The sequence below is a fragment of the Puma concolor genome, chromosome A2 (assembly GCF_028749965.1).
Source record: "Puma concolor isolate L17-30 chromosome A2, mPumCon1.1.hap2, whole genome shotgun sequence".
In the NCBI taxonomy this organism is placed as follows: domain Eukaryota; kingdom Metazoa; phylum Chordata; class Mammalia; order Carnivora; family Felidae; genus Puma; species Puma concolor.
The window spans coordinates 120012174-120039234 of NC_141668.1; the positions used below are offsets into that span (position 1 = coordinate 120012174).

A 27061-nucleotide genomic window follows, 5' to 3' on the forward strand; every position below is an offset into this window, starting at 1 on the left:
TTATTTTTGGGAAAGAGAACCATCACCAGCAGAGGGGCAGGGGGAGGGAGACAGAAGATGCAAAGCTGGTTCTGCACTGACAACAAGGAGCCCAATGCAGGGCTCAGCATAAACCATGAGATCATGACTTGAGCTGAAGTTGGGACACTAGAGAGAATCTTAACCCAGCTCTATGCTCATGTGGAGGTTGGATCCCATGACCGTAGGATCATGACCTGAGCTGAAGTCAAGTCGGACGCTCAACCAACTGAGCCACCTAGGCGCCCTGTATGTACATTCTTAAAATTTGGTGGAGAGACCGGTTTCCTCTGAGCTTTAAAAAAAAGAAAAGAAATGTACCAAGGTACAAAACTTTCACCATATCCCCTGAAATTCCCACAAAACACCTCACCTAAACTTGGGAAAAGCTGTGTTGAAAATAAGAATATCTATCTTTATGCTTAACTCACTAATATTAAACACTCATAAGCTTTACTGGACTAGGTATTTTACAGACCTTTTAAAAATACTGTTTTTTCAATCTTCAGCTTTGGGCCCATGCAGTGGAGACCTGAGCCATATCTAACATGGATATACCAGAACCTACAGTTTTGGCAGTTTCCTGAAAGTCTTCCTACTATTTTAAAAGGAACATTTCAACAAATGTTTCTCTTTCTAGCCCTAGACATTGTCAGTCCTTAGGAGATAACCGTCATACTTCCATTAAACTTATGAAATCTTTTATTTTTTCTTTCCCTCAAGTTTATGGACTCTTACAATAACAGAATGTCTGGTTCATAACTTAAGTCATTTTGTGTCCAGATTCCCTTCCCTTTTCACATTCCCATGGTACAGGAGGCCTGGTTCAAGGTCACATAACTACTTGGTGATTGCATCATGTATAGCTCCATCCCAGTTCTTGTCTTCAGCCCATTTCCTGTTCTGTCACCATATTAAAAAACCTAATGGGAGGAAGATAGCAAAGTGGTAGAGAGTGTACACTGCATATGTGCATCATCTTAAAATTAGTCTTGTCATGTTTTTACAGTGGTATTTCATAGAACTAAAGCTATGATGGCTCAAACCCAAGTTTGTTACAATTAAAAATTAGGCCAACATGCAAAAATATTTGTTTATTAGCAACTATGCCCACGCTGGTAGGTACTATGTCAGGCACATGGTAAACAGTGGTGACAAGAGATATGGCCCTTGTACTTTCCCAGTTCTGCAGATTACTGACCAACAGAATGGTGTATTAAATGTGAAATGGTGTATTAGATGTGAAAGATTGTTTTATGTTGAACCCAAAATAGTGTAACTGTGCATTCTGATAGTAAAAACTCCAGTCTAGGATACACACCCCTTATAAATGTCTCATTTCTAATTCATTCTGAAGTATGGGGTAGTAGATCAGAGAGAAACCAGACTACTAGGGCTGTTGGCTATGCTGCTAGTGTGAACTCTTTCAAAAGAAAGAAGTGCTGTGTCTGAACATGAGCTATTTAAGAAGGGGATGAGTAGTACTAATATATTACTAACAGGACACTGAAAATCTAGGCTGAATGCAGCCAGAAACTCCCAAATAAACTCTGAATACTATAAAGAATCCCACATGTACCCAACCACTCTTTGTCCCAGGCAAGCACCACTGTCACAAGGACTTAATGTTCTTTTTATTTTCTACTGTCTCAGTTTTCTGCAACTGGAAAAACAGCTAAATATGAATACAGATCCAAGAGAAAATAGAATTCTCATAAAGTTTTTAATTCAAAGATACATCAGTGTGTCTGCAGTCATTTTAAAAACAAAAATACTTTTGGCAGGTTAATGTGTGACTTTCTGTGCTGATAGAAAAATTAAGTTTGGCTTGTTGGTCCCATCAGTGTATTTGCTGTTTACAACAGCAATGTCCTATACTGCTAACAGTAAAATATCTGCCATTCCTTTAATCAGTCCTAGTCCTCTATTTTCATGTATTGATTTCAATAACATGCATATTTTAATTTGTAAGGCAGATGGTAAACTTTCCAGTTGGTCTTGTGAGATTTCATCTTGTCATGGGGCCAACACTATTTCACAAAATGTAAATGCTTCATTTTTTTAAAGGTGAGGTAAAGCCAACTCAAAAAACTAAAGAGCAAAGCTGCATAGACAATGCAGTGTGGCCCAAAATGTTCTCATTATGTTCTTTTCTTTTCCATTAGGCCAGGGTAGCTTTTTACCTGCTACAATGGAAAATAGGAACTGCTATGAAGCCTGAAAAGAAATACTCGAAACTCAAATCCCGGAGCATTTTAGTAGCCTTTGGATCTTGAAAGCATTTTCAGTAGTAATTGCCTAGCTACTCCTTGAAAAAAGCTCCAAAGCTCTGCTTAAGACTTTCAATTCCTTTTGCTAATTAAGGTGAAGAGCTTTCGACCAATTTAATCTGCAATTTTATTAACGCTATTTTTCTCTCAAACCAAATACTACATGCTGACATTCCCAGTGTCAAGAGGCACAAATACCATAAACCATCTCTATTCTTTGCATCACCAAGGAGTTCTTTCCCCATTTTGTTCTACAGGATGAACAAAAGCTTGAGGTGTACGTTTCAGAAGATAAACTGCTGCATGAAGACCCCCTATGTTCACCCAGACGGTATGCACCTTCCGCCAAACATGTCCCATTCCGGATAATGCCTGTGTATACACAAAAAGCACAGAAGTAATTAGCGGAAAGTCTGCTTATAGACCAACCAGAGGTCTTGTTGAAAGAAACTGGGGGGGAAGAGCAAACAAATCCTACTCAAACTAATATCCCTAAGTTTAAATTAAAAGATCCTACAGCTGCCACAGGGTGAGTTCCGAGGCTAATTTACAGCACCTTGGTAAAGCATTTCTTGTCCTGAGTAAGTAGCACAGCTCGGCCTGTCCCTGGTCTACAGACGCGGCTCATCTCCCGTAGGCAAGCTGGATAAAGGTTCCAGTTTCTCTTTTTGGAGCCCATCCTATAAAAGAAGGTCCAGTGAATCAAACACTTAACAGATAAACAACTAGGACTACATGAAATGAGAAGTGAAAAACTCATTACAGTAAGAAAATTCTCAAGCCAAAACAGTTGTCCTTTAGAAGCCACAGCTTCACTTGTATATGCCAATGAAATGAGTGATCAGATTTAGTAAACTGCTTAGAAATAATGAATCAGATGAACTGGCTACAAAATTTTTTTGACACCTCTAGTAGTTCTCGTAATGAGTAAAATAAACATCTAAACCAAACCAATGATGAGAAAACATTTATCCTGAGAAATAGAACCAAGTTTTCCTCAACCTTTGTATAGTATCCTGTAATTCAACAATGGGCCAGGAAGTGGATTAACCTGTGACAGTCAGATCAAAATGTAGTTACTTCATGAGTTCTCAGAAGAAACAAATTGGGTGAATCTATCATATAATTTGTTTTATCATTTCATAATTCTTAATAGAATAAGTTCAAAGAAATGAACAGATTTAGAAGACAAATTCAGTACTAGTTTAACAAGTGAAGGTAAAACTAATCTTTTAAAAGCCAGGTCCCACCTTTTTCCAAATGGCATGTCTGTTACAATAATGTCCACAGAACCGGTTCTCAATGGCAGATTGCAGATATCCCACTGAACAGCATCTATGGGCAAGCCCCAGGACACTTTGCTATGGGGACAAAGGAAAGATGCTTACTCTGAAGTATGAAATCTAAAAACATTTCTGAAGAGACTGATATAAAGTAGAAAATGCTACTAAAATGATAGTGACAAACATTAACTTAAACAAAAATTTCAAAGCAGAATGTCGGAAGAACGCATACAGTCATGTGATAAAACTTTTATGATGACAAAATCTAATGATGATTTAAAAAGCAGTTAAGATTGGTTTTCAAAAGATGTCTGGTTTCATCTACAATTTAAGAAAAACTAAAGGGGTAAACAAGATTGCAACACAAAGAACTGTAAAGATGGCAACAGTAATGAGGCAGTAAATTATGTAACTGAGAATGTAAAACATCGATGCACACAGGAATAAGATTATGAGATGACACCTCTTTAGTTTGGTAAGTCTCGGTACTAATAACAGGAGACCTAAAGAAACAGATATGTAAAATTAGTAGATACAGAGATACTTGTTTGAAAATTAAAGAACATGTATTCTACTATAAAAAAATAAGGCAAAGAAAAAGGCTGAAAAAACAGATGACAGAAGATAAGGACTATAGTAAATGAAATAAATTCTCATTAAGTCAAAGCCATTGGTATGAAAAAACACAAAAGACAGTAATGCACAGGCTAAGAATTAAAAGCAACTCGGGGCGCCTGGGTGGCGCAGTCGGTTAAGCGTCCGACTTCAGCCAGGTCACGATCTCGCGGTCTGTGAGTTCGAGCCCCGCGTCAGGCTCTGGGCTGATGGCTCAGAGCCTGGAGCCTGTTTCCGATTCTGTGTCTCCCTCTCTCTCTGCCCCTCCCCCATTCATGCTCTGTCTCTCTCTGTCCCAAAAATAAATAAACGTTGGAAAAAAAATAAAAAAATAAAAAAAATAAAAGCAACTCAAGGATTATGAGTAGAAATGAATTATTATATTCAGAGTTAGTGAAGAACTTAAAATGTACAATAAAGGCACTCACTCCATAATGGGGAGAAAAAAAAGCACAGATAACGAAAATATCAGTATTGGGGCGCCTGGATGGTTCAGTCGGTTAAGCGTCTGACTCTTGATTTCAGCTCAAGTCATGATGATCTCAAGGTTTGTGAATCTGAGCCATGTTTGGGATTTTCTCTCCCCGCCCCTCCCCCACTTGCTTGCTGTCTCCCTTAAAATAAATGAATTAAAAAAAAAAATGAGTCTTATAATCACAGGCACGAATAACTGCAACAAAATAAGAAATGAGGAAAACAATATTAAAAATCTAGATAGACTGATACAAATAGTACAGGTAGAATAGACAAGGTACAGAGGGCCTGAAAAGCAATTAAGATAAAATATTCAGAAAACACAAAAGAAATAATTTGCTTAAAAATATTTATCACATTTCAAAAAAAACTGGTGACTACTAAGCCCTAAGAAAATTTCGATAAACATGAAACAAAATGTACCATAGAAACTCATCACAATAAAACAAATGTAAAAATGAATTAAAACCTTTCAACTACTTATGTATAAAAAAATGATCTAAACCCTTGCTATTTAAAGTAGGACCACAGCCCAGCAGCATCAGTATTACCCATAAGCTTGCTAGGAAACGCAAACTCCCAGGTCCCATGCAAAACCTACTAAATCAGGACCTGTAGTTAACAGGATCCCCAGGTGACTCATGTGCAACATTCAAGTTTGAAAAGCACTGCCCTAAACAACTAGATCAGAGAGAGAAGTACACAACCAGGAATTTAAAAAGAAAAATAGAGAATTGTCAAAATCTATAGGATATGGTCAACAACATTGATAGCCTGTAACTTAAGCTTTTAGGTAACAAATTTAAAAAACCTCAACAGGAAATAGGAATGAAAAGCATTAGGCATAAACTAAACTCACAGAACAGTATATGAAAGAACTAAACGAAGCACTGATGATTCTAATCTAAAAGGGGGAAAAAATAGCAAAGAAGAGGATAACTGACATACAGACATAAAACAATATGAGGCATACCATGTATAATACATGGTATAATACGTGAATAAATATGTGTAAGTAATATCTGCATCAAATGACTATATGTATTTTAAAACCCCTGATTTCACTTACAAACAGAAACCTCACATTAAGGAGGCAGCTGTTGGGGCGCCTGGGTGGCGCAGTCGGTTAAGCGTCCGACTTCAGCCAGGTCACGATCTCGCGGTCCGTGAGTTCGAGCCCCGCGTCAGGCTCTGGGCGGATGGCTCAGAGCCTGGAGCCTGTTTCCGATTCTGTGTCTCCCTCTCTCTCTGCCCCTCCCCCGTTCATGCTCTGTCTCTCTCTGTCCCAAAAATAAACGTTGAAAAAAAAAAAAAAAAGGAGGCAGCTGTTTTTAGGTTTGGTATAATGATGTCCCTGGGCCGTGTATTCAGAATGTGGAGCATCTGTATGTTTGAACAAATCTGCTGATCACTCACTACCTATTCTTGCCACTTTATAAGAAAGTGAAGGCCACCAGCAGAGGAGACGAGAGAAACAATTTTATGATGAGGCCTCTAATGATAAATAGAAAACCAAGTGGCATTTCAACCAATTCTCCCATAGATGGCCCAAACTAAAAGGATAGTGAGAGGCTGGCACAGGTGGTGGCACTGAATATAATCTGGAGTAGTGAGCCAGGGCTTAAGATACAGTAACAACATACAGCTCAGATAAAAACCAAAATTTCCCAGAGGCCAATGGACTTCCAGTGCACAGATATCAAAAGGATACAGTTGGAGAAGGACCTTGGACTATTTTGCTTGCAGAAGAGTGGATTTGGAGTGGGACAGCAAGAAGGGGAGTTTTAGTAACTCTTCAAATATCTAATGTCAATCACTGTGTGACCCAGAGATAAGATTTTTCTTTATGGATCCCAGTGGAACTACAAAAAGTCTATAGAAGGTACAGAAAGAAATTCAGTTCACTAAAAGATACGACTAGCACTCAAAGCTGTGCAAAGACCAAATTGACAGCCTCCAGAGAAGGTCATTACAGATGGTTACACGGACTGGAAGGCCACTGGCAGGATCTCCTACAGAACACTCAGGTACTGTGGAAATGGCTTTCAGGTTTCTTCTAATTCTGAGACTGCTTTAAAGTGCCAAATAATAGAGGAAAGGCTAAATGGACTGTAGTATTTCTACACAATGAAATACTATGCAGTTATTAAAAACAGACTATATAAAGATATTCAAAGTGTTTGAAAATTTGTAAAAACTGAAATAAGTCAACACAATATTCTTCCACTATTTGGGAAAAAAAGATACATGAATAAGGAAAGAGAAGACAGAAATAAACATAGTTGCATGAGGGTGGGGAAATTATAGTTAAATAAAAAAAAACATGTTCTAAGTTATTTTCAATAAACGTTTGTTTTTTTTTTAAATTTTAACGTTTATTTATTTTTGAGACAGAGAGAGACAGAGCATGAACGGGGGAGGGTCAGAGAGAGAGACACAGAATCTGAAACAGGCTCCAGGCCCCGAGCGGTCAGCACAGAGCCCGACACGGGGCTTGAACTCACAGACCGTGAGATCATGACCTGAGCCGAAGTCGGACGCTTAACCGACTGAGCCACCCAGGCGCCTCTCAATAAACGGTTTTAAAATTTAATGAAGTCTCATAGTATTCATTTTGGTTATGAGGATGTCACCATGACCATGCACTGGGGATATGAATTAATATATTCATAAAGTCGGTAAGAAAAGTGATTATGTAAGCCTAAGAAATGGTACAAAATCTTTTAAATTAAATTTTTACCCTTCTTTAATTTGGCTCTTGGTCAATAAAGATGAGATGTTATTTGCCGCTCTATTCACAGCCAACGGATTATTATCACCAGCAATATGGTAACAGTTAGACCATTCAGTAGCCCCCTAAAAGACAATAAATAGTATATATTAAAACCAAAGTAGCAAACTGTAAAAAAAAAACCCAAAAATGATTAAAGGGAAAATAATTTCAACGAATGTCAATAAACTAGACAATCAAACCAATAACCCAATGCTTTTCTTTTTTTTTTTTTTTTTTCAACGTTTTTTATTTATTTTTGGGACAGAGAGAGACAGAGCATGAACGGGGGAGGGGCAGAGAGAGAGGGAGACACAGAATCGGAAACAGGCTCCAGGCTCCGAGCCATCAGCCCAGAGCCCGATGCGGGGCTCGAACTCACGGACCGCGAGATCGTGACCTGGCTGAGGTCGGACGCTTAACCGACTGCGCCACCCAGGCGCCCCAACCCAATGCTTTTCTTAAGTGACAGAACACTGCATGTTGTGAACTTTGCTATTCCCCTTGCTTAAAAAGGCCTTCTGTTCTTTCTCACTTGCTGAATTCCTACCTATCTTTCAAGACCTAGTTCAAATGTCATGCCCTCTCACATCAACCCCAACTCTCCAAGCTGCCTCTCATTTGCCTCCCCACCCCAAAGCATTTTGTACATACTCTGCCACTGTACTTCTTTTTAATTATTTCTGTACTTGTCTGCTTCTCAAGGAATCTCCCTAAGGACAAGTGTCGTATTTTATTCAATCCCTCAGCTAGCAATGTCTGGCACATAGTAGGCATTTCAGACCTAAAATACAAACATGGTTTGAAAATGTAACCAAATTAAAGTGACCAACCTATACCCTTTGTGATCACAGAATTTTATAGAATCTGATATATTAGAATATTTGAAAATTTCAAAATAAAATGTAATAACCATGGCACAGGCCTCTGAATGACAACCACCACATCCCTGAAAGGATTTTGTAATGTTAAGTCAAAAACATGTGAACAGATCATAAATACCAATCTTACATCTCATCTGTGGAAGGAGGTGACACACTACCCTAGGCTGAACAATGTTCTAGGTAGATTAATAGAAGGTGTCTGACATGAAAGTTCTGCCCTCTATTTAGGACTCTTCTTTTGTAAAGAGTAATAACCCATATCCACGGACACAAGGCTTCATCACCTTTTCTTTTGCCCACACACTTGAGGGTGATGTAGAAAGGACCCTCAGAATTTGATGAAAACCTTTCAGATGATTGTGATTCCCCAACACTCATTTTTTTGGTCTAAACGTGTTTAGATTTTCAGCTTCTTTTGAAAGAGATGAATTTTATAGAACTTACAAAGTTTTAAAGAGTACTCTAGATCAGGTATTTTATACTATGGTGAACAATTCTGTATACATACCCTGTCAATTCCTTTCATACTTATTCATTCTGATTATATAGCAGCTTCGTTTTTTCAATATTGACACCCTCATGTCTACTCTTAGGTAGAAATGCCTCAATCTTTTTTTAATCTTTTTCAGCTGGAGGGGGGGCTCTTCTCGACTCTCTCTAGCTCTGTGGTATATTTCTTGACATTTTATGGCTTTCCATGCTATTTCAGACATAGACACGTCATGGTTTAATGCTAGAGAATAACACTTTGCTTTGTTCCCAGAATTTTTCTTCACAGCAACTGAGTTTTCTGTGTGCATTCCTTTAGCGAGAGTCAATTTCTCTAGCTCACACTACCAGAAAATAGTAGTCTTTTAGACTATTAAAGATTTCCTTCTGGAATTTCAACTCCCAGATGAAACATGTCATTTTCTAACTGTAGTTTAGATTACTTTTCCCTTTGTGGCTGCTTTGGACTGTCCAGATTCTGCCCACTCACAGAATGTGTATATCTTCTTCAGTATATTCCCGCTGGCTTTAAGTATACTGTATGTAAGAACATACCATGATTCATAACTTTAAGTAATTTTTTTTTTCAACGTTTTTATTTATTTTTTTGAGACAGAGAGAGACAGAGCATGAACGGGGTAGGAGCAGAGAGAGAGGGAGACATAGAATCGGAAACAGGCTCCAGGTTCCGAGCCATCAGCCCAGAGCCTGACGCGGGGCTCGAACTCACGAACCGCGAGATCGTGACCCGGCTGAAGTCGTACGCTTAACCGACTGAGCCACCCAGGCGCCCCAGTAATTTTAAACAGAAGTACACTCTTCCAAATTATTTGTAAAAGTATAGATAATACTGATTCAAGGAGACTCAGTCTCTTGTTAAATATTCTCCACTTAGAAAATGCCTTTCTATCCCTTGCTTTACAGTTTTTGAATCCTCTCAGTATCAGTAATTTTGAAAACTATTTAAGAGCATTTGATGTGTGACCTTGTTAGACTTCGTAAAAAATCTAAATAACATGCATAGGTTTCTGTTTTACAACTATATTTACTCCCTCTAAGAACCTAAGTGGGTTAAGAAGCATAATCTCACTTTATAGAGATGAAACACCTTCCTCCAGTTTATTGCTTATGCCTTCAATATCTTTTCTGTTCAAGTCTACCAACTTGTCTTTTATAGAAAAGGGACTCACCAGTTTGTAATTATCAGCCTCTGCTGCAATCCACGGAGTAACCATCACTTATAATATATCAGTCCTTAGCTAGTTGTAATAGGTGGTTATATCCTTCACACAAAAATTCGAGCTTTACTATTATAATTCTTTATTATTATTATTTTTTTTTAATTTTCTTTTAACACTTTTAGGTCCACTGACCCCATGCTGGTGATTTCATAATTTGCCCATTAGTTCCAGAACACTTGATATATCACATGCTTATCTAAAAGGTAAAGAAAAGTTATTACCTCTATTGGTATTGCCCCTGTTCCACACATCGGATCAACTATTATATCAGTAGGTTGAGGAGCACAGAGCCTATAGGAAAGAAAATAGCTTATATAAAAAGACTTCAATCAATAGCTGAGACTTTCACACAGACTATTCCTGAAGCTGTAAGATCAAGGACCTATTATGTTAGCATAAAGTAACACCAATCAATATTCATTTTAAAAATCAATTTGTGGGGCGCCTGGGTGGCGCAGTCGGTTAAGCGTCCGACTTCAGCCAGGTCACGATCTCGCGGTCCGTGAGTTCGAGCCCCGCGTCAGGCTCTGGGCTGATGGCTCAGAGCCTGGAGCCTGTTTCCGATTCTGAGTGCCCCTCTCCCGTTCATGCTCTGTCTCTCTCTGTCCCAAAAATAAATAAACGTTGAAAAAAAAAAAAACTTAAAAAAAAAAAAATCAATTTGTAATTATAGGCTGACTCTATATCCTAGAGCTTAAAAAAAATTACACATAGGGGTGCCTGCGTGGCTCAGTCGGTTGAGTGTCCGACTTCGGCTCAGGTCATGATTTCACAGCTCTTGAATCACAGCTCTTGTCCAGGCTCTGAGCCTGCTTGTGATTCTCTCTCCTGCTCTCTCTCTGCCCCTCCCCTGCTCACATTTTCTGTGAGTAAATAAATAAAAACAAAACAAAACAAAAACAAGAAAATTAAGAGGCCTTGGTTGGTTGAGTGTCCAACTCTTGATTTCAACTCAAGTCATGATCTCATGGTGGTGAGACTGAGCCCCACATAGTAGGGCTCCATGTATTGACTATGGAGCCTGCTTGGGATTCTGTCTCTCCCTTTCTCTCTGCCCCTCCCCTACCCACGTGCATGTGTGGGTCACACATTCTCACTCTCTCAAAATAAACATTTAAAAACAAAGCTGAGACAGTAGTTAAATGATATTTTCAGGACCACAAAGAATCAACAGGGGATATAAGAGAAAGAAAGAGACTATTACCTTTTTATCCTGTTGTTTACCCACCAAAATCCAACACAGTACTTCACAAAAAAGTAAAGTGTTTTAAAGGGAAAATTCAAACCAAGATGTCACTTTAATCTAGATGGCAAACCCATTCTCTTACCTGAGCATCCCGTAGGCAAGAGTAGATCTCAGAGTTGTAGGTCCAAAATGTGTGATATTTCTTCGATGGAGACTCTCTTCTGTCAATGCAATGCCCACAACAATTTCATTATCATGGATGTTCAAAAGAACCTATAATAAAAGACAGAATAAAATAGGGGCGCCTGACTGGTTCAGTTGCTAGAGCATGCAACTCTTGATCGTAGGGTTGTGAGTTTGAACCCCACACTGGGTGTAGAGATTGCTTAAAAATAAAACCTTTAAGAAAAATAAAAATCTACTACCACCACAAATTAGTTTTCTTCTTTTTGAACTTCATATAAATGAAATAATCTAGTCTATACCACTTTCAAATTTTTAAATCTATTTTAATTTTTGGGGCACCTACATGGCTTAGTCGGTTAAGCGTCCAACTTTGGCTCAGATCATGATCTCACAGTTTGTGAGTTCGAGCCCTGCATTGGGTTCTGTGCTGACAGCTTAGAGCCTGGAGCCTGCTTCAGATTCTGTGTCTCCCTCTCTGTCTCTCTGCCCTCCCCTGCTTGCGCACGCTCTCTCTCCAAAATAAATAAATACATATTAAAAAGAAAGGATATCTTTTTTTCATTCGTTATAAGTTAGCCATAACCAGATAGTCCCTGGATTTTTATAATACCAACATATTTTGAAGGTTTATGGCTTAACATCCATTTTAACTTTTTGAAAAAGTTCAAACATACAGAAATACTACTAGAATACTTGCACAATGAACTCTTAAATAAAATGTACCCTTCACTTAGATTAACCAACTGTTAACAATGTGTCACATTTGCTTTATCACCTATTGTTTTGTTTTTTTAAATGACTTAATCATGCCTGTGACTATTTTATCCTATTGTTTTTCTAACACACAGTGAAATATATTCAAGTAACAATAAAATGTTCTCCAGTCTTCCACGTAACATGATCTTTTCTCTTAATTTTTTTTTTTTTAACATTTATTATTGAGAGAGACAGAGCATGAGCAGGGAAGGGGCAGAGTGAGAGGGAGACACAGAATCTGAAGCAGGCTCCAGGCTCCAAACTGTCAGCACAGAGCCCAACGCGGGGCTTGAACTCACAAACCATGAGATCATGACCTGAGACGAAGTCGGACGCTTAACCAACTGAGCCACCCAGGCGCCCCAACATGATCTTAACAATAGCAGCAGCATAGGCACTTATCTATCACTTCCTATGTGCAAAACACTGTTCTATACACTTTACATGCATTACCTCATTTCAGATTCACACTCTCCAAACCATATATTTTTTTAATACGTATTTTTTAAGTTTTTATTTTTTTTTATTTTTTTTTCCTTTAACATTTATTTATTATTGAGAGACAGAGAGACATAGTGTGAGTAGGGGAGGGGAGAGAGAGAGGGAGACACAGAATCTGAAGCAGGCTCCAGGCTCTGAGCTGTCAGCACAGAACCCGACGTGGGGCTCAAACTCACAAACTGTGAGATCGTGACCTGAGCCGAAGTCGGTCGTTTAACCAACTGAGCCACCCAGGCGCCCGTAAGTTTTTATTGATTTATTTGGAGACCGAAGAGAGAGTGAGCGAACAGGGGAGCGCCAGAGAGAGAGAATCCTAAGGAGTCTCTGCACTGCAAGCGTGGGGCTCAAACCCATGAACCGTGCGATTATGACCTGAGCAGAGATCAAGAGTCAAACGCTCAACTGACTGAACCACCTAGGGCTCCCCCATGCTAGGTATTTTTTTTTATTTATTTTTAAAATTTATTTTAATTAATTTAAATTAAAATTAATAAAATTTATTTAAATTATTTTATTTAAATTAATTTTGGGGGGCGCCTGGGTGGCGCTGTCGGTTAAGCATCCGACTTCAGCCAGGTCACGATCTCGCGGTCCGGGAGTTTGAGCCCCGCATCGGGCTCTGGGCTGATGGCTCGGAGCCTGGAGCCTGTTTCCGATTCTGTGTCTCCCTCTCTCTCTGCCCCTCCCCCGTTCATGCTCTGTCTCTCTCTGTCCCAAAAATAAATAAACGTTGAAAAAAAATTTTTTTTAATTAATTTTTTAATTTATTTATTTTTTTATTGACATTGTAAACTATATTGTAAACTATATTAAAGTATACTTTACACACAATGTGACATTAGTTTCACGTGAGCCAGGTATTATTATTATCTTCCTTTTAAAGATGAGGAAATTGAGGCACAAAGAGGTCCTCTTACTTGCCCCAAGTCTTACAGCATTTAAGTTGGGATCTGAACCCAGGCAGTGCAGCTTCAGAATCTGTGCTCTGAGCACTGCACCCCCCATCCCTGCTGCTAACTTTTCAACATTACTGTCCTAATAGCCTAGTCATTCTCATAACACCTATTACACGATAAAAAGGAATGGGGAATTATTCTTCTGATTTGATATGCAAGGAAAGCATACAGAGAGAGTAAGTTACTTGCCTAGATTCAAGTTTCCCAAAAGCAACAGAAAATGACTTCTTGGAAAAAGTGTTGGCTGCTAGAGGCCTTTTGAGCTGTCAGAGATTGTAAAGGCTACTAAGCATGGCCCACAAGTGAATCAAGAGTAAGTATGCTAAAAGAGGCATGTGAGTGTATCAATCTAGCAGTATTTAATAAAGAGCTGGCTGTGGATGAGAATGAGCAATGACGCTCAACCTCCTTGTAAGAGGCTGGGGTTTGCTTTAAAAACGTACTCCACTTCTTTTCAGTAGTAAAACTCTACAACCAAGACACATAAAAACAAAGTAACTGTTTTAATTCTGGTTGGATTTTACAATCTGAAAGTCCACATAATGTAAAAAGTACTAGATGAGAAAACTCAAGTCTTAATAACTCCCATCTATCTACTGAGCACTTACTATATACCAGGTACTGCACCAAAAACCTAAAATGTATTATCTCATTTAACTTTCAGGACACACTTACAGGTATATACTATTACTGGCTCCCTTTGAAACAGAGGCTCAGAAACAATATCTTGTCCAAAGTTATGCAGTTGTAGATTCTAAATCTGAATCAAGATGTCTGCCCATGCTCTTATTAACCACACCCTGTTAGCTATGTGGTCGCAATTTAACTGCCCATAAAAGTGGTTAGTCTGAAAATGCTATGTGTCTGTGATGGCCTTCTCGAATCATCACAATCAGGGGCACATACCTCCACATCAAAGTTGGTCATGTCAGCCTTCCACTTAAAATAATCTTGAACACCACCCCCAAAATCTCTTGCAGCCTCATTTGAGGAAAAGCAGTGTTTTTCTCCTGCCCTGTTGCATGTGACTCTAAACTTCAGCACCTCAGGAGTTTCTTCTTTTGAGCCTTCATCAGTCTCATCTTTGCAAGATGCCAAATCATCCCCTACTAATGTTGATATCTCTTCTTTAATGGCTGGATTTTCGTAATAGTCTAAGATACGGGAATCTAAGGTTTTGTTGGTGAATCCTTTTTTATCATCCCTCTCATCTGCTTTATCTCCTTGTCCATTATCAATCTTCTCTTTACTTGAATTCTGATTTATCTTTTTGCGCTTTGTTTTTTTTTTCTTGAAACTGGTGTTAACATTCCATACTTTTAAAGGTTCTGACCATGGAAGCTTCCCAGCCAACTCTTCAAAATCCTTTAAAACTTCTTCCTGTGAAAGACAGAGAATGATGAAATCCATGCACCTCTCACCACTTTCATTGAACAAATCTCTACTCAGCCTATAGATGCTGGAGGTGGTAGGAGTGCAGAACAAAAGAGGAAATAGGTAATGCCTACAATTAAGGAAATTAAAATCTCATTGAAAATTAAGATACACAAATTAAGCCACTAATACATAATACAAGATAGAATAGGAGATCAGAGGTTGGGCTTCAAGATTAAAATGTAAGCAGTCAGAAAGTATTAACGATTACCTCTGGATAGAAGTGGGTGGGTAAAGATAGGGGAAGGAGGACAACTTACCTCTCACTGACTGACCTCCTTCTGAATTTTGTGCTGTGCAAACACACTACTTTTTTTTTTTTTTTTTTTTTTTAAAACAGAGAGAGAGAGCACAAGTGGGGGAGGGGCAGAGAGAGAAGGAGACACAGAATCCAATGCAGGCTCCAGGCTCCGAGCTGTCAGCACAGAGCCCAATGCGGGGCTCCAACTCACAAATTGTGAGATCACGACCTGAGCCGAAGTCAGACGCCCAACTGACTGAGCCACCCAGGCGCCCCCACACTACTTTTAAAAGTAATACTCTTTTAAAGAGCAATAGTTTTTAAAAGGGACAACAAAGCAAAAAAAAAAAACAAAAACAAAAACAAAAAAAAACAAAAAACAAAAAACCCACAAAAAAAAAGTAAAAACAACCTTAAGCAGTTAAAAACCTATCTATCCAATTTGTAAATAACGTCTAGAATCATCTTTTTATATATTTTTTTAACGTTTATATTATTTTTGAGAGAGAAAGAGAAAGAGAGCGTGAGCAGGGGAGGGGCAGAGAGAGGGACAGTCACAGAATTCAAAGCAGGCTTTGGGTTCTGAGTTCCGAGCTGTCAGCCCAGGGTCCGACATGGGGCTCGAACTCATGAACCATGAGATCATGACCTGAGCCGAAGTTGGACACTTAATTGAGCCATCCAGGCACCCCTAGAATCATCTTTTTAAAATGTAAATCTGATCATGTCCCTCCCTTCCTTAAAGTCCCTCAACAGCTTCTCACTGCACATAAAAAAATCTAAATTCCTTAAAAAGCCCAGTATAGGGGCGCCTGGGTGGTTCAGTCGGTTAAGCATCTGACTTCAGCTCAGGTCATGATCTCACAGTCTGTGAGTTCAAGCCCCGCATCAGGCTATGTGCTGACAGCTCAGAGCCTGGAGCCTGTTTCGGATTCTGTGTCTCCCTCTCTCTGACCCTCCCCCGTTCATGCTCTGTCTCTCTCTGTCTCAAAAATAAATAAATGTTAAAAAAAAACTAAAAAAAAAAAAAGCCCAATATAATCTGACCTCTGCCTATTTCTCTTACATCACCTCAGGACTGTTCTTTTTACCTCTGCTTAGAAGATAATTGCTTCACATGGTCTCTGTACTGCTGGCTCCCTTGTCATTATTTTGTGTAACATTTATTTCTTTTTGAGAAAGATAGAGGATAAGCAGGGGAGGCAGAGAGAGAGACATAGAATCCGAAGCAGGCTTCAGGCTCCAAACTGTAAGCACAGAACCCAACATGGGGCTCGAACCCACAAACTGTGAGATCATGACCTGAAGTCAGATGGTTAACCGACTAAGCCACCCAGGCGCCCCTCGCCTAGTCATTATTAATAGTAATTTAAAAGGCATATCTTCTGAGAGACCTGCTCTTCATAACACAGTCCTCTCAAGTCATTCTCTTCCCATTCTCTTTACAGAGCTAAGCATTATCTGAAGTTACCAGATTTATGTTTTGTTCGCTATCAAAGCTTCTCCCAGAAGAGGGTGGAAAGGACCTTACCTGTCTTGACTACTTCTATAAGCCACATGCCTACAACAGCGCATGGCATACAAATGGTTTTCAATAAACAGCTGCTGGATAATATGTGATAAAATGTTAAAATGTGTGGTGCAGAGCCATGCCATCCAATACAGCAGCCATTAGCCACATGTAGCTATTGAAATTAAAATGATTTAAAATTAAAAGCTCAGGGGCACCTGGCTGGCTCAGTTGGTAGGGCATGTGACGATCACATGAGTCATGAGAGTCATGAGTTCAAGCTGTATGTTGAGCTTAGAGGTTACTTAAAAAAAAAAAAAAACTCAGTTTCTCAATCACATTAGCCACATTTCACACACTAATGGCTAGTGGTTAGTGCTGGACAGTAGACCTAAAACATTCCCATCAGAAAGTTCTATTGCAGAGTGCTGGTATATACAATATATGGTACTGAACATCAAGTTAGAAAGAGGTCAGTGTTCACTGATGGAACTGAGACTTGAAATGGGGATGAGGTGAGTGAAGGCTTTCATACTACTTGAAACCTGACGAAATAATGGTAAATTTCAGGTTTGGCAAATTCAATTCTGTATACAAATTATTTCCCCATAAAAGGCATCTACAGGTCTTGGAGATTTAATATAATGGAGAACACTAGTATAGCCCCTTTCTTTCTCTAGACACCATTCTAAACACCACCAACAACAGAAATACCAACTGTATCTTTTTAAGTTTTTTTAATGTTTATTTTTGAGAGAGAGAGAGAGATAGGGAGAGAAAACATGAGTGGGGGAGGGGCAGAGAGAGAGGGGGACAGAGGATCCGAAGCAGTCTCTGTGCTAACAGCAGAGAGCCCTATGCGGGGCTCAAACTCAGGAACCCTGAGATCATGTCCTGACTCGAAGTCAGACACTCAACCAACTGAGCCACTGAGGTGCCCCACCAACTTTATCTATAGATAAAGTAGAATCTATATGATACCTATAACCTTGAACCATAATATAACAATTCTAACATAAGATTCCCAAGTGCAGTGAAGGCCAAACAGAGGTATAGGAAGACACCAGACAAAGGTCTCAGACAAAGGTCAGAGAAGTCTACAAAGAAGTAGCAAAATAAACTCTCCTTTGGAATAGCAGGGCAAGTATATATACTGACAGAAGGAGCTTCCTTGAACTTCATCTGTAACAAGAATAAACAGGGGAGAGAAATGGAAGCTGAACAAGGAATCTTACAGACATGGTCTATTTGCTGGAAACAGTGTCGATGAGGTAGAGCTGGGGAGAGATGTTCTACACTGTAAATAACCCTGAAGCTGCTGATCCCTTCAGGCTAGAGAGACATAATGGTTAAAAGAACTTATGCAATAGTATGGAAATTATACCTCAATAATGCTGTTAAAAAAAAAGAAGGGGAGACGGCAGGGGTGGGAAAAAAATTTAAATAAGGAAGGAAGAGAGAACTCATTCATCTACAACCAAGAAGGAACTTCACAGTGAAGCAGGGGAATTTCTTGCTGGCCTGGAACAGTTCCTGGCTTCTCCCAGAAGAACCTCCTAACAATAGCAGGTCCAAGAGGAACTTCCTCATTCACAGATGACCAATCATCAAAAGTTACCAGCACAGCACTTATATGAACATAAGAAAGGACAAAGGAGGAAAGAAACAGAAAAACAAAGGGAGCAGACAAAAACAGGGACCAGAAAGACACTGCCACAGAGCAGCTGAAAACTTTGACCAATGGGGCGTCTGGGTGGCTCAGTCGGTTAAGCCTCCGACTCCTGATTTCAGCTTGGGTCATGATCTCACAGTTTGTGGGTTTGAGCGCAGGCAGTCAGTGCAGAGCCTGCTTGGGATTTACTCCCTCTGCCCCTCCCCCACCCATGCTTGTTCTCTCCCTCTCTCTCAAAAATAAGTAACAAAAAAACCTCAAAAACTGTGATAAAACAAAATAAAAAATGTAATGAGGAAATACCTTTGTAAAATAAGAGCTCCAAGCGGAGATATAACAGTGGAAAGGAGATGAGGTAAGCCACCATAAAAAGATGAAACAGGAGCTCACAGATGTCAAAGAGTAAGTGGAATTAAAAAAAAAAAAAAAAACAACACCGCAAAATGAAGACCATATGGAAAGCACCACATATAAAAGACACTGATGAAAACACAGTAAGTAATGTAGAGAAAAGTAAAGCAAATACAATGGAAATAAGCAAAAAGTATACAAAGAAAATGATAAAATATGAAACAAAGTCAGGAGACCCTGCATATGTACAACTGGTTTATCTCTGAAAAGGATCTGACATACTGAAACAAAAAATATTTTAGGGTCACCTGTCTGGCTCAGTGGGTGGAGCATGTGACTCTTGATCTCAGGATCACGAGTTCCAGCTCCATATTGGGTGTAGAGCTTAATAAAAAAAATAGTAACTCAAGAAAACTTTCAAGAAATGTATGTGGATGTGAACTTCTCTACAGACTGACATGTCTTGACAAGGAATTATCATGAGACATATCCTGGTGAATTTATGAGACTTCAGAGATTAAAAGTAAAATCTGGGCATGAAGCAAAAGTATCAAAAAAGCAACAAGTAAGGGGGAAAAATATCAAGATAGCTTCAAAAATTTTTCATGGCAACATTTAACACTAGAAGAAAATGAACACAGCCTACGGTATTTTTCAGGAAGAAAAGCATGACTCCAAATTTTACACTTAAACTATTCATCAAACATAAAGGTAAAAAACAATCATTTCTGAACTACTGCCATTCAAGTGATAAAAAGAAAACTAGGATTATGACTACAGACAACACTTAAATATTACAAACAGGAAGGTAGCTGGAGGCGAAAGGAAAGAGGAGATGCTGATATCCTCCTCCACCAAGAGATTAAAGGGTATGGGGTGCCTGGGTGGCTCAGTCAGTTAAGCGTCTGACTTTGGCTCAGGTCACCGCATCGGGCTCTGTGCCGTCAGCTCGGAGTCTGGAGCCTGCTTCAGATTCTGTCTCCCTCTCTCTCTGCCCCTCCCTGCTCACGCTCTGTCTCTCTGTCTCAAAAATAAAGATAAAAAAAAAAATTAAAAGAGATTAAAGGATAGAAATTAAAGCCTACAGATCAACACTAAGATGAATAATAAAACTTCAGGGGAAAAAGGAAGGAGGGGAGGGTTAAACTATCTTATTAATGAGAAAAATGACCCTACAGGTAGTGCCTGGCTGGCTTAGTCGGAAGAGTGTGCAACTCTTGGTTTGGGGTCATGAGTTCAAGCCCCACATGTGCAGAGATTAAATAAATGGAACTTAAAGAAAGAAAAATGACCCTCAGATTAAATACACACAAGGATGTACAGAAGATATTTGTTCAACCACCATAGTAGCAACAGTCTGAAAAAACCTGATGTCCTAAATAGGGGTGATTAAATTAAGATGTAGTGAAACCTAGTGATGATATTGGCATGCTCTTCAAGATATAGGAGAAAAAGCACAGCACAGAACAGTATGTATGGTATGTTTTCATTTGCGTAAGTAAATAAAATGCACATATTTATAAAATATCTCTAGAAGAATATCCAAGAAATTGGGAATGATTCTTGCCTCCAGGGAGGGAACTGCATTGTATGGAGATATAGGAACAAACATTTCCACTGCGTATCCTTTTTGGTCTTTACAATTTTCCCCTAAATTACCTAGCTTAAAAAAAAAACATATAAAGCACAAATGTTAGCTTTTTGTTTTTTTAAACAGGTTAATCAATTCATGATATTATCTGAATACTTAAAAAGGAAAGGACCTATCAGGATGCTAATCAAGCCTTTTTATAAGACATGGGAAAGTATAATGCTACAGCGAAAATGAGTCAACAAAAGGCAAGAAGCAAATCTTTATTTACTTACTTTTTAAAGTCTTTTGGCTTTGTTTTTTTAGAGAAAGAAAAAGAGAAAAAGTAGGGGAGAGGGGCAGAGGGAGAGAGAGAATCCCAACTAGGCTTCACACTCAGCACAGAGTCCGAAGTAGGGCTCGATCCCACGACCCTGGGATCATGACCAGGGTGGGATGCTGGCACCCAGGCGTCCCAAGAAGCAAATATTTAAAAACAAGCTTTTACTGGGGCATGGTGCAAATAAGTCCTCAAAGTGAAAGGCTAAATCATTTTTCATGGTCACACATATGCTCTTGCATAGTTCTGAAAATCTACTTTAATCCTTGCTGCTCTTCTTTTGGGACTTTATCAGCAACCTCTTCTGGCAGTTAACTTACAAGGCTACTCTGCAAAGCTGGCTCATATAGAACCATTACATAGTATCAAATTCACCTCCAATTAGAGATCAAACTGCACAAAGTAATACAAAAATATTAATAATGCTGTAAAGGCAAGAATTTAAAGTGAAACTTTACAGGGTTTTTAATATTTTTTTAATAGTTTTTAAAAATGCCTGTTAGCATTTACTCATGTATAGAATTAGCTATTAAAATTTCCAAATACTAAGCAGCAAAAATTTTCAGCAGCTGCCTGTTATGTCTAGTTTCATAGACATGATTCAGTTGACAATGATTATCAGAAGTCTGCAAGATTATACTACTAGTGCTGAAAGTTATATTCTTAATAAAATTTTAATCTGTTTTCAGTTGGAAATCTTTTAGGTCTGTTTTTATTTTTTCTAGGCTGTGGGTTCACATCACTTTGATTGGTTATTGAATAATGCTTCGGAAATCAATCTGTTGCCAATAAATAAAAATCAGAGAATCAGGTAGTATATCATGGATTTAAAAGACACAGTGTTTCTAATATAAGAAATAAAACTGATAGAAAAGTTTTCAAGCATCTGACTCTGGAAACCTGACTAAAAAACAATGTGGAAAAATACTAAGACCTTACTGAAATCTCTTTTTCAAACTTCAACTTAGGCAGCATATCAATATTTAGAAATCAGATGCTAAATACAAGTTGGAGACAAAGCTGTTGCCTTAACAAGTAAATGAGTATTTACATATTAGCTATATTTCAAAATATGATGTTAGAGAAGGTAACAGTTCTACAAAAGAAAGAACTGTGAGAGAAAGTGTTATTTGTAGACGACTCAGTCACTTAATCTTTGATTCATAGCCTGGAAGCAATTCTACTCTAAAACCATGTATGTCAGTAAAGCTAATCTAAGGTATGTATCTTTTGGTAAGAAAGTCACACAACTTATTTTATTTCTTACACACTTTTATGTTTTTCTATATTGACTTTCACTTACTTGTTTTTTTGTTATTCTCTCATCTTTTTAAAAAGAAGAGTAACATATAACATTATTTTAGTTTCAGGTATACAACATGATTCAATATTTGTATATATTGTGAAAGGATCACCAACCAATGTCTAGTTCATATTTGTAACCACACATAGTTTTAAAATGGTTTTTGTGATGAGAACTTTTAAGATCTACTCTCTTAGCAACTTGCAAATATGCAACACAGTATCTTTAGCTATAGTCATTGCTATACATGCTATGTATATAATATATAGTCAATGCTCTACATTACATCTCCATGTAATTTTACATGGTATAAATTTGTACCTTTTGAGCCTTTCCATCCATTGTGTCCACTACCCACAATATTGATTTTTTCAAAACAACTTTTGAGATGGACTGTCCACCAATCTCTGAATTTTATTATAAAAGCCTCCCAGGATTCTAGATTATAAAAGCAGTAGTAATGCTAAATGTTAGAATGCAAAAAGTGGAAATAATCTCTTTGGGGAGAGACTGAAAGTCAGCTACTGTGGGAAAACTCACCTTTGTTTCTTTGAACTGGTAATCTTTAAACTCCTTAACAACCACAAATAAGTTATCAACTGATCTCAGACAATGAACCTGGGGGAGGGAAAAAAATGTTAGAAACAAATTTATGAGAAAGCTTTTGAATCACACAAACTATCAATATTTAAATAAAAAAATGGGGAAGGGGAGCGCCTTGGTGGCTCAGTCAGTTAAGCATCCAACTTGGGCTCTGGTCAAGATCTCGCGGTTTGTGGATTCAAGCCCTGCAAGGGGATCTGTGCTGAAGCTCAGTGCCTACAGCCTACTTCAGATTCTGTGTCTCCCTCTCTCTCTGCTCCTCCCCCACTCGTGCTCGCGTGCACACGCGCTCTCTCTCTCTCTCTCTGAAAAATAAACATTTTACAAATTTAAATACAAAAATTAAATACAAAGATTTTAAAATAGGTAATACCTATAATTTGTATTTTAACTTTTCTCATCTCCCCAGTCTCCCATGTTTTGGGTTCCCCATTAGCTTCTATACTCCTACAGAAAAGGAAAAAGGAAGATGGAAGGATAGCTTTAAAATGTTACCTGGGAAACACAGGTTTGGGGGAGAAAGGAAAGATGAAGACAGTCAAGTGGGGCTTTACTGTATATTTCTCTCATGGCTCCCTATGGTACACTGTATCCTGTGCAGTGGTTAAGAGCACAGGGCTTGAGCTCCAGCTGTGATTACTAACTGAGTGACCCTGGGCCAATTACTTATCCCTAAGCCTAACGATTAATGAGGATAATAATAGCACCTATCTTCTCAAAGCTGCTAAGGTTATGTACTAAGATACTGGGTGGAAAATATCCGCTTCCCATCCATCCCACAAATATTTATTGGATTTCTACTATATGCCAGACACTAAGAGCGTGGGAGATTTCAGCCAAAACAAAAACTCAGAAAATTCCTGCTCTCATGATGCTTATATGGTTATGAAATAATGGTTAGCTTTTATTCTAGTGGAATGGCAGTTTGCTGACCTTCACTTCTCCATTTCAATGATTCCTAATTACTTTTGAGCAAGTATTTCTTTCACACAGATTAAAAGAAAAATCTCTCCTTATACACTTCACCACCAAAGTCTACACTTCAGCTAAATGCCGAAGTAAATAAATTCAAAGATGTTTGGCAGATATTCAGAATTTCTTCAAAAGTCACAAAGGATTCTTTCTGGCGAAATTCATCCTCAGGAAATATTAAGATCACTTCTAAAAATATAGCAAATCTACTAGTCAAATTCACAAATCAGTACCAAATAGAAAATGCAGTAATACTTTAAAATAACCAGATTTGAGGCAGAGTAAAGAAAAGCAAAAAAGATTCAAGAGGGGTCTGTAAATCAGAAAGTAATCATAAAATGACCCTTTCAGAAAACTATTTTTAATATTGCTTCATTCAAACCTGAGCCAGACTTTCCACTGAAATGTCAAAATATATCTTGCCCCGGTCTTTGCTGATTTTGCACGATGACCCCAATTTCTCTCTCACTTCATCTGCAGCTGTTTGCTCAAAACCGGTAGGTACAGTGGCTCCAACAGTGACTTGGAGGTGCTCAGACTCACTTCTGGGAGCACTTTCTGTCACTTGTATAGACCTCTGGTTCCCATGAAGGTTCACATCCAGAAGTTGGTTAGTGGCTTCTTGAACATCAGACATGTTGGCAGTGCTTCCAAGATTCCTAATACAGTCCCTTTAAAAGCAGTACAGAAAAGAAAAAAAGATAGCGCCTAAACAGTATCACCTCATAGTTCATCTATAAATAAAAACACCTGCTTTGGAGGGCTGGAAGAACAAGGCCACACAACTCAGTAACACAACTGTTACCGCCATATTCATTCAACACGCCTGAATCAATATTCACTGAAGATAAAAGGATTGAAGAACATGGGCACAGAGGGTAAGATGTAAACTGTGATATTACTAAACAAGGAATATGCTGAGGAAGAAAAGGAGACAGAGGAATAGGAGTATTTCCATAGCATGCAATGTTTGGTTTGCGATCATCTGTATTAACAGCCAGCTCAATTCCCAAACAAAGGCTGCTAGAGCACATTCAAATATAGTTCCAAATCCAGTCCTTTTTCAGCTGGCAGTTGAGAATATGAGCCTGTGGAACTGCAGACATGGGTCTGAATTCACGCTCTCACCATTCACAGGGTGAATGGCCTAAAAAGTTTACTCTTCTATGCTTCAATTTCCTCATCTGCAAAATGGGAATTAAATAATACCTCTCTCCTAGAGTTGTTGGGAGATGTAAGGGACAAGAAAATACTGCCAGACCCATGACTAAAACTTGCTATTAGGATATCTATCTTTCTCCTATGAAGTGGACAGGGACTCATGCGTTTAAAAATGATTAACTGAGGGGCGCCTGGGTGGCTCAGTCGGTTGAGCGTCCGACTTCAGCTCAGGTCACTATCTCGCGGTCCGCGAGTTCGAGCCCCGCGTCGGGCTCTGGGCTGATAGCTCAGAGCCTGGAGCCTGCTTCCGATTCTGTGTCTCCCTCTCTCTGCCCCTCCCCCGTTCATGCTCTGTCTCTCTCTGTCTCAAAAATAAATAAACGTTAAAAAAAATAATAAAAAAAAATGATTAACTGAACTTCTAGGATCTAATGGACTGCAAATGTTTGAATGCCTACCACAGGCCAAGCTCTGGGATCCACGGGCAGAAACAGTATATGAAATATCTGAAACAGTAAGCCAATGTCCTGTATCTGAGCAAAGAGGGGGGGCTGGGGGGCGGGATTTAGAGAGGTGGGAGGTGGGGATCAAGAGCTCTCATCAGATTCTCAAAGGCTTGGTGACCCAAAAAAACTTAAGTAGGCACAGAGTACCCACACTGTACAGTTCTGTGCCAGGACAAGCAACAATGTATATACACTAATAAAAGTCAGTTCCAGCCCTTAAGGAGCTCATAATCCCTGTGAATACAACTTCCATCTTCTAATTAAAGCAGCTGAAGCCCACGAAAGGACATATCCCGCCCAAGGTCAGAGAGAGAGCCGATCAGTGACGCTGGCTGGAATAAAACCCACGTCTCCGGACTCCCACGCGTGCGGGTGAAGGCCTAGCAGAGGACAAAAAGGGATCCACAATAGGATCGGGCTGAAGTCCAGCTCGGTGCCGGCTCGGGTCGCAAGACAAAGGTCACCCATCCCTCCCGAAGGTCGCCAGCGCCACACCCGGCCACTCCCACCAGCCGCCCGGTTACCGGTAGCCAGCGCAGACCCTTCCTGATGCGGCAACCCGCCAGCCCAGCGCGCCCAGGTCACGCCGCCGGAAGCCGCCTGGACTACCCCGGAAACGGAAGTCAGGGGGCGCCGTCCCAGAAGCTCTGAGCTAGGGACGGGCCCTGGCGACAGTCGTGGAGAGAGCAACACGCGCCTGAAGGTCTGTGCGCGCTGACGCCGGGCAGGTGGGTTAGTAGCTGTTGCAGTTGGGGGCAGAATCTTCTACAAACCGAACTTGGAGAGCCCCAGACTTCGTGGCCTGTCATCATAGTAGCTAACATTTATAGCGTGCTTAGCCATGCCAAACACTGCGTAGGGCTTCACCTCGTCATTTCATTGTTCCAACAGCTTTTTGAAGTGGCACGGAAAATCCCAGGTTTAAAATCGGAAAATCTGAGTCTGAAAGAGGTTACATACCTTGCTGAAAGTTCCAGGCACAGCACGTTAGAAGCAGAACTGGGTTTTGAACCTGATGGTGACACTCCAGAATTCTTCCTCATCAGATTTGAGTCAGTGTTGTTCAAACTAGTCCCTGCGTTATATATAGCCTTCACTACTTTTGTCTAATTGCACTTTTGTTTACTTAATATTTTTCTTTAGATATATATTTTTAACTTATTTTATAAGGAAACGTGTGCAACTAAACAAAAATAACCCAATTTAAAAATGGGCAAAGGCCAGGGGCCCCTGGGTGGCTCAGTCGGTTGAGCATCCGACTTCCGCTCAGGTCATGATCTCTCAGTTTGTGAGTTCGAGCCCCGTGTGGGGCTCTGTGCTGAGAGCCTGGAGCCTGCTTCAGAATCTGTGTCTCCCTCTCTCTCTGCCCCTTCCCTGCTCATACTCTGTCTCTCTCTGTCTCTCAAAAATAAATAAAAGTTTTAAAAAAATTAAAAAAAATAAAAATGGACAAAGGCTTCAATATTTCTCCAAATAAATACACATGTGGCCAATAGTCACATGAAATGATGCCCAACATCATGAAGAAAATGCAAATTAAAGCCAAAGTGAAATACCTATTTTAGTGGCTAAATTTTTTAAACAATGGACAGTTGCAAGTTCCAGTAAGTATGTAGAATAATGGAGCATGTGTTGGTGGTGGCAGCGCAAGATGATACAGCCACTTTGTAAAACAGTTTAGCTTTTCCTCAAAAAATTAAGCAGAATTGGGGCACCTGGGTGGCTCGGTTAAGTGACTTCGGCTCAGGTCATGATCTGCGGTTTGTGAG

The 27061-nt window shown here is 39.4% G+C and overlaps 1 protein-coding gene and 1 long non-coding RNA gene across 5 annotated transcripts in view; one reads left to right on the forward strand and one right to left on the reverse strand.

Annotated features, from left to right (window-relative positions):
• Positions 1–1097: 1097 nt before the first annotated feature.
• On the reverse strand, positions 1098–25926 carry THUMPD3 (THUMP domain 3 tRNA guanosine methyltransferase). Of its 3 annotated transcripts, XM_025921864.2 has the most exons (10): positions 25817–25926; positions 24008–24296; positions 22591–22668; positions 14536–15009; positions 11373–11503; positions 10266–10335; positions 7401–7516; positions 3539–3649; positions 2845–2968; positions 1098–2660 (listed from the first exon to the last, which is right to left on the reverse strand). In XM_025921864.2, exons 2-10 carry the CDS (start codon positions 24260–24262, stop codon positions 2511–2513), a joined length of 1509 nt encoding a protein of 502 aa, XP_025777649.2. In that variant the 5' UTR covers positions 24263–24296; positions 25817–25926; the 3' UTR covers positions 1098–2510. The 3 variants fall into 3 exon arrangements, 2 of the variants coding, with proteins under 2 accessions (XP_025777649.2, XP_086553652.1); XM_086697526.1 differs by lacking the exons at positions 24008–24296; positions 25817–25926 and adding an exon at positions 23149–23931; XR_015248263.1 differs by lacking the exons at positions 1098–2660; positions 2845–2968 and adding an exon at positions 4615–4800 and having other exon boundaries at positions 3538–3649.
• The window catches only part of LOC147583485 (uncharacterized), a 54400-nt gene continuing 52680 nt past the window's right edge, over positions 25342–27061 (forward strand). Inside the window, exon 1 of one of the 2 annotated variants that reach the window (XR_015248264.1) lies at positions 25342–26020. This is a non-coding gene — a long non-coding RNA (uncharacterized LOC147583485). The remainder of the gene's footprint in view (positions 26021–27061) is intronic. The other variant, XR_015248265.1, reaches the window with a different exon arrangement.

Excerpts from the sequence above, each read along its gene's own strand:
- THUMPD3 (XM_025921864.2), bottom strand. The coding sequence starts at position 24,262 with ATGTCTGATGTTCAAGAAGCCACTAACCAACTTCTGGATGTGAACCTT. Across the intron at positions 15,010-22,590 it reads ACCAGTTCAAAGAAACAAAG|GAAGAAGTTTTAAAGGATTT; the intron begins GTGAGTTTTCCC and ends TGTCTTTCACAG. Across the intron at positions 2,661-2,844 it reads ACAAGAAATGCTTTACCAAG|GCATTATCCGGAATGGGACA; the intron begins GTGCTGTAAATT and ends GTGTATACACAG.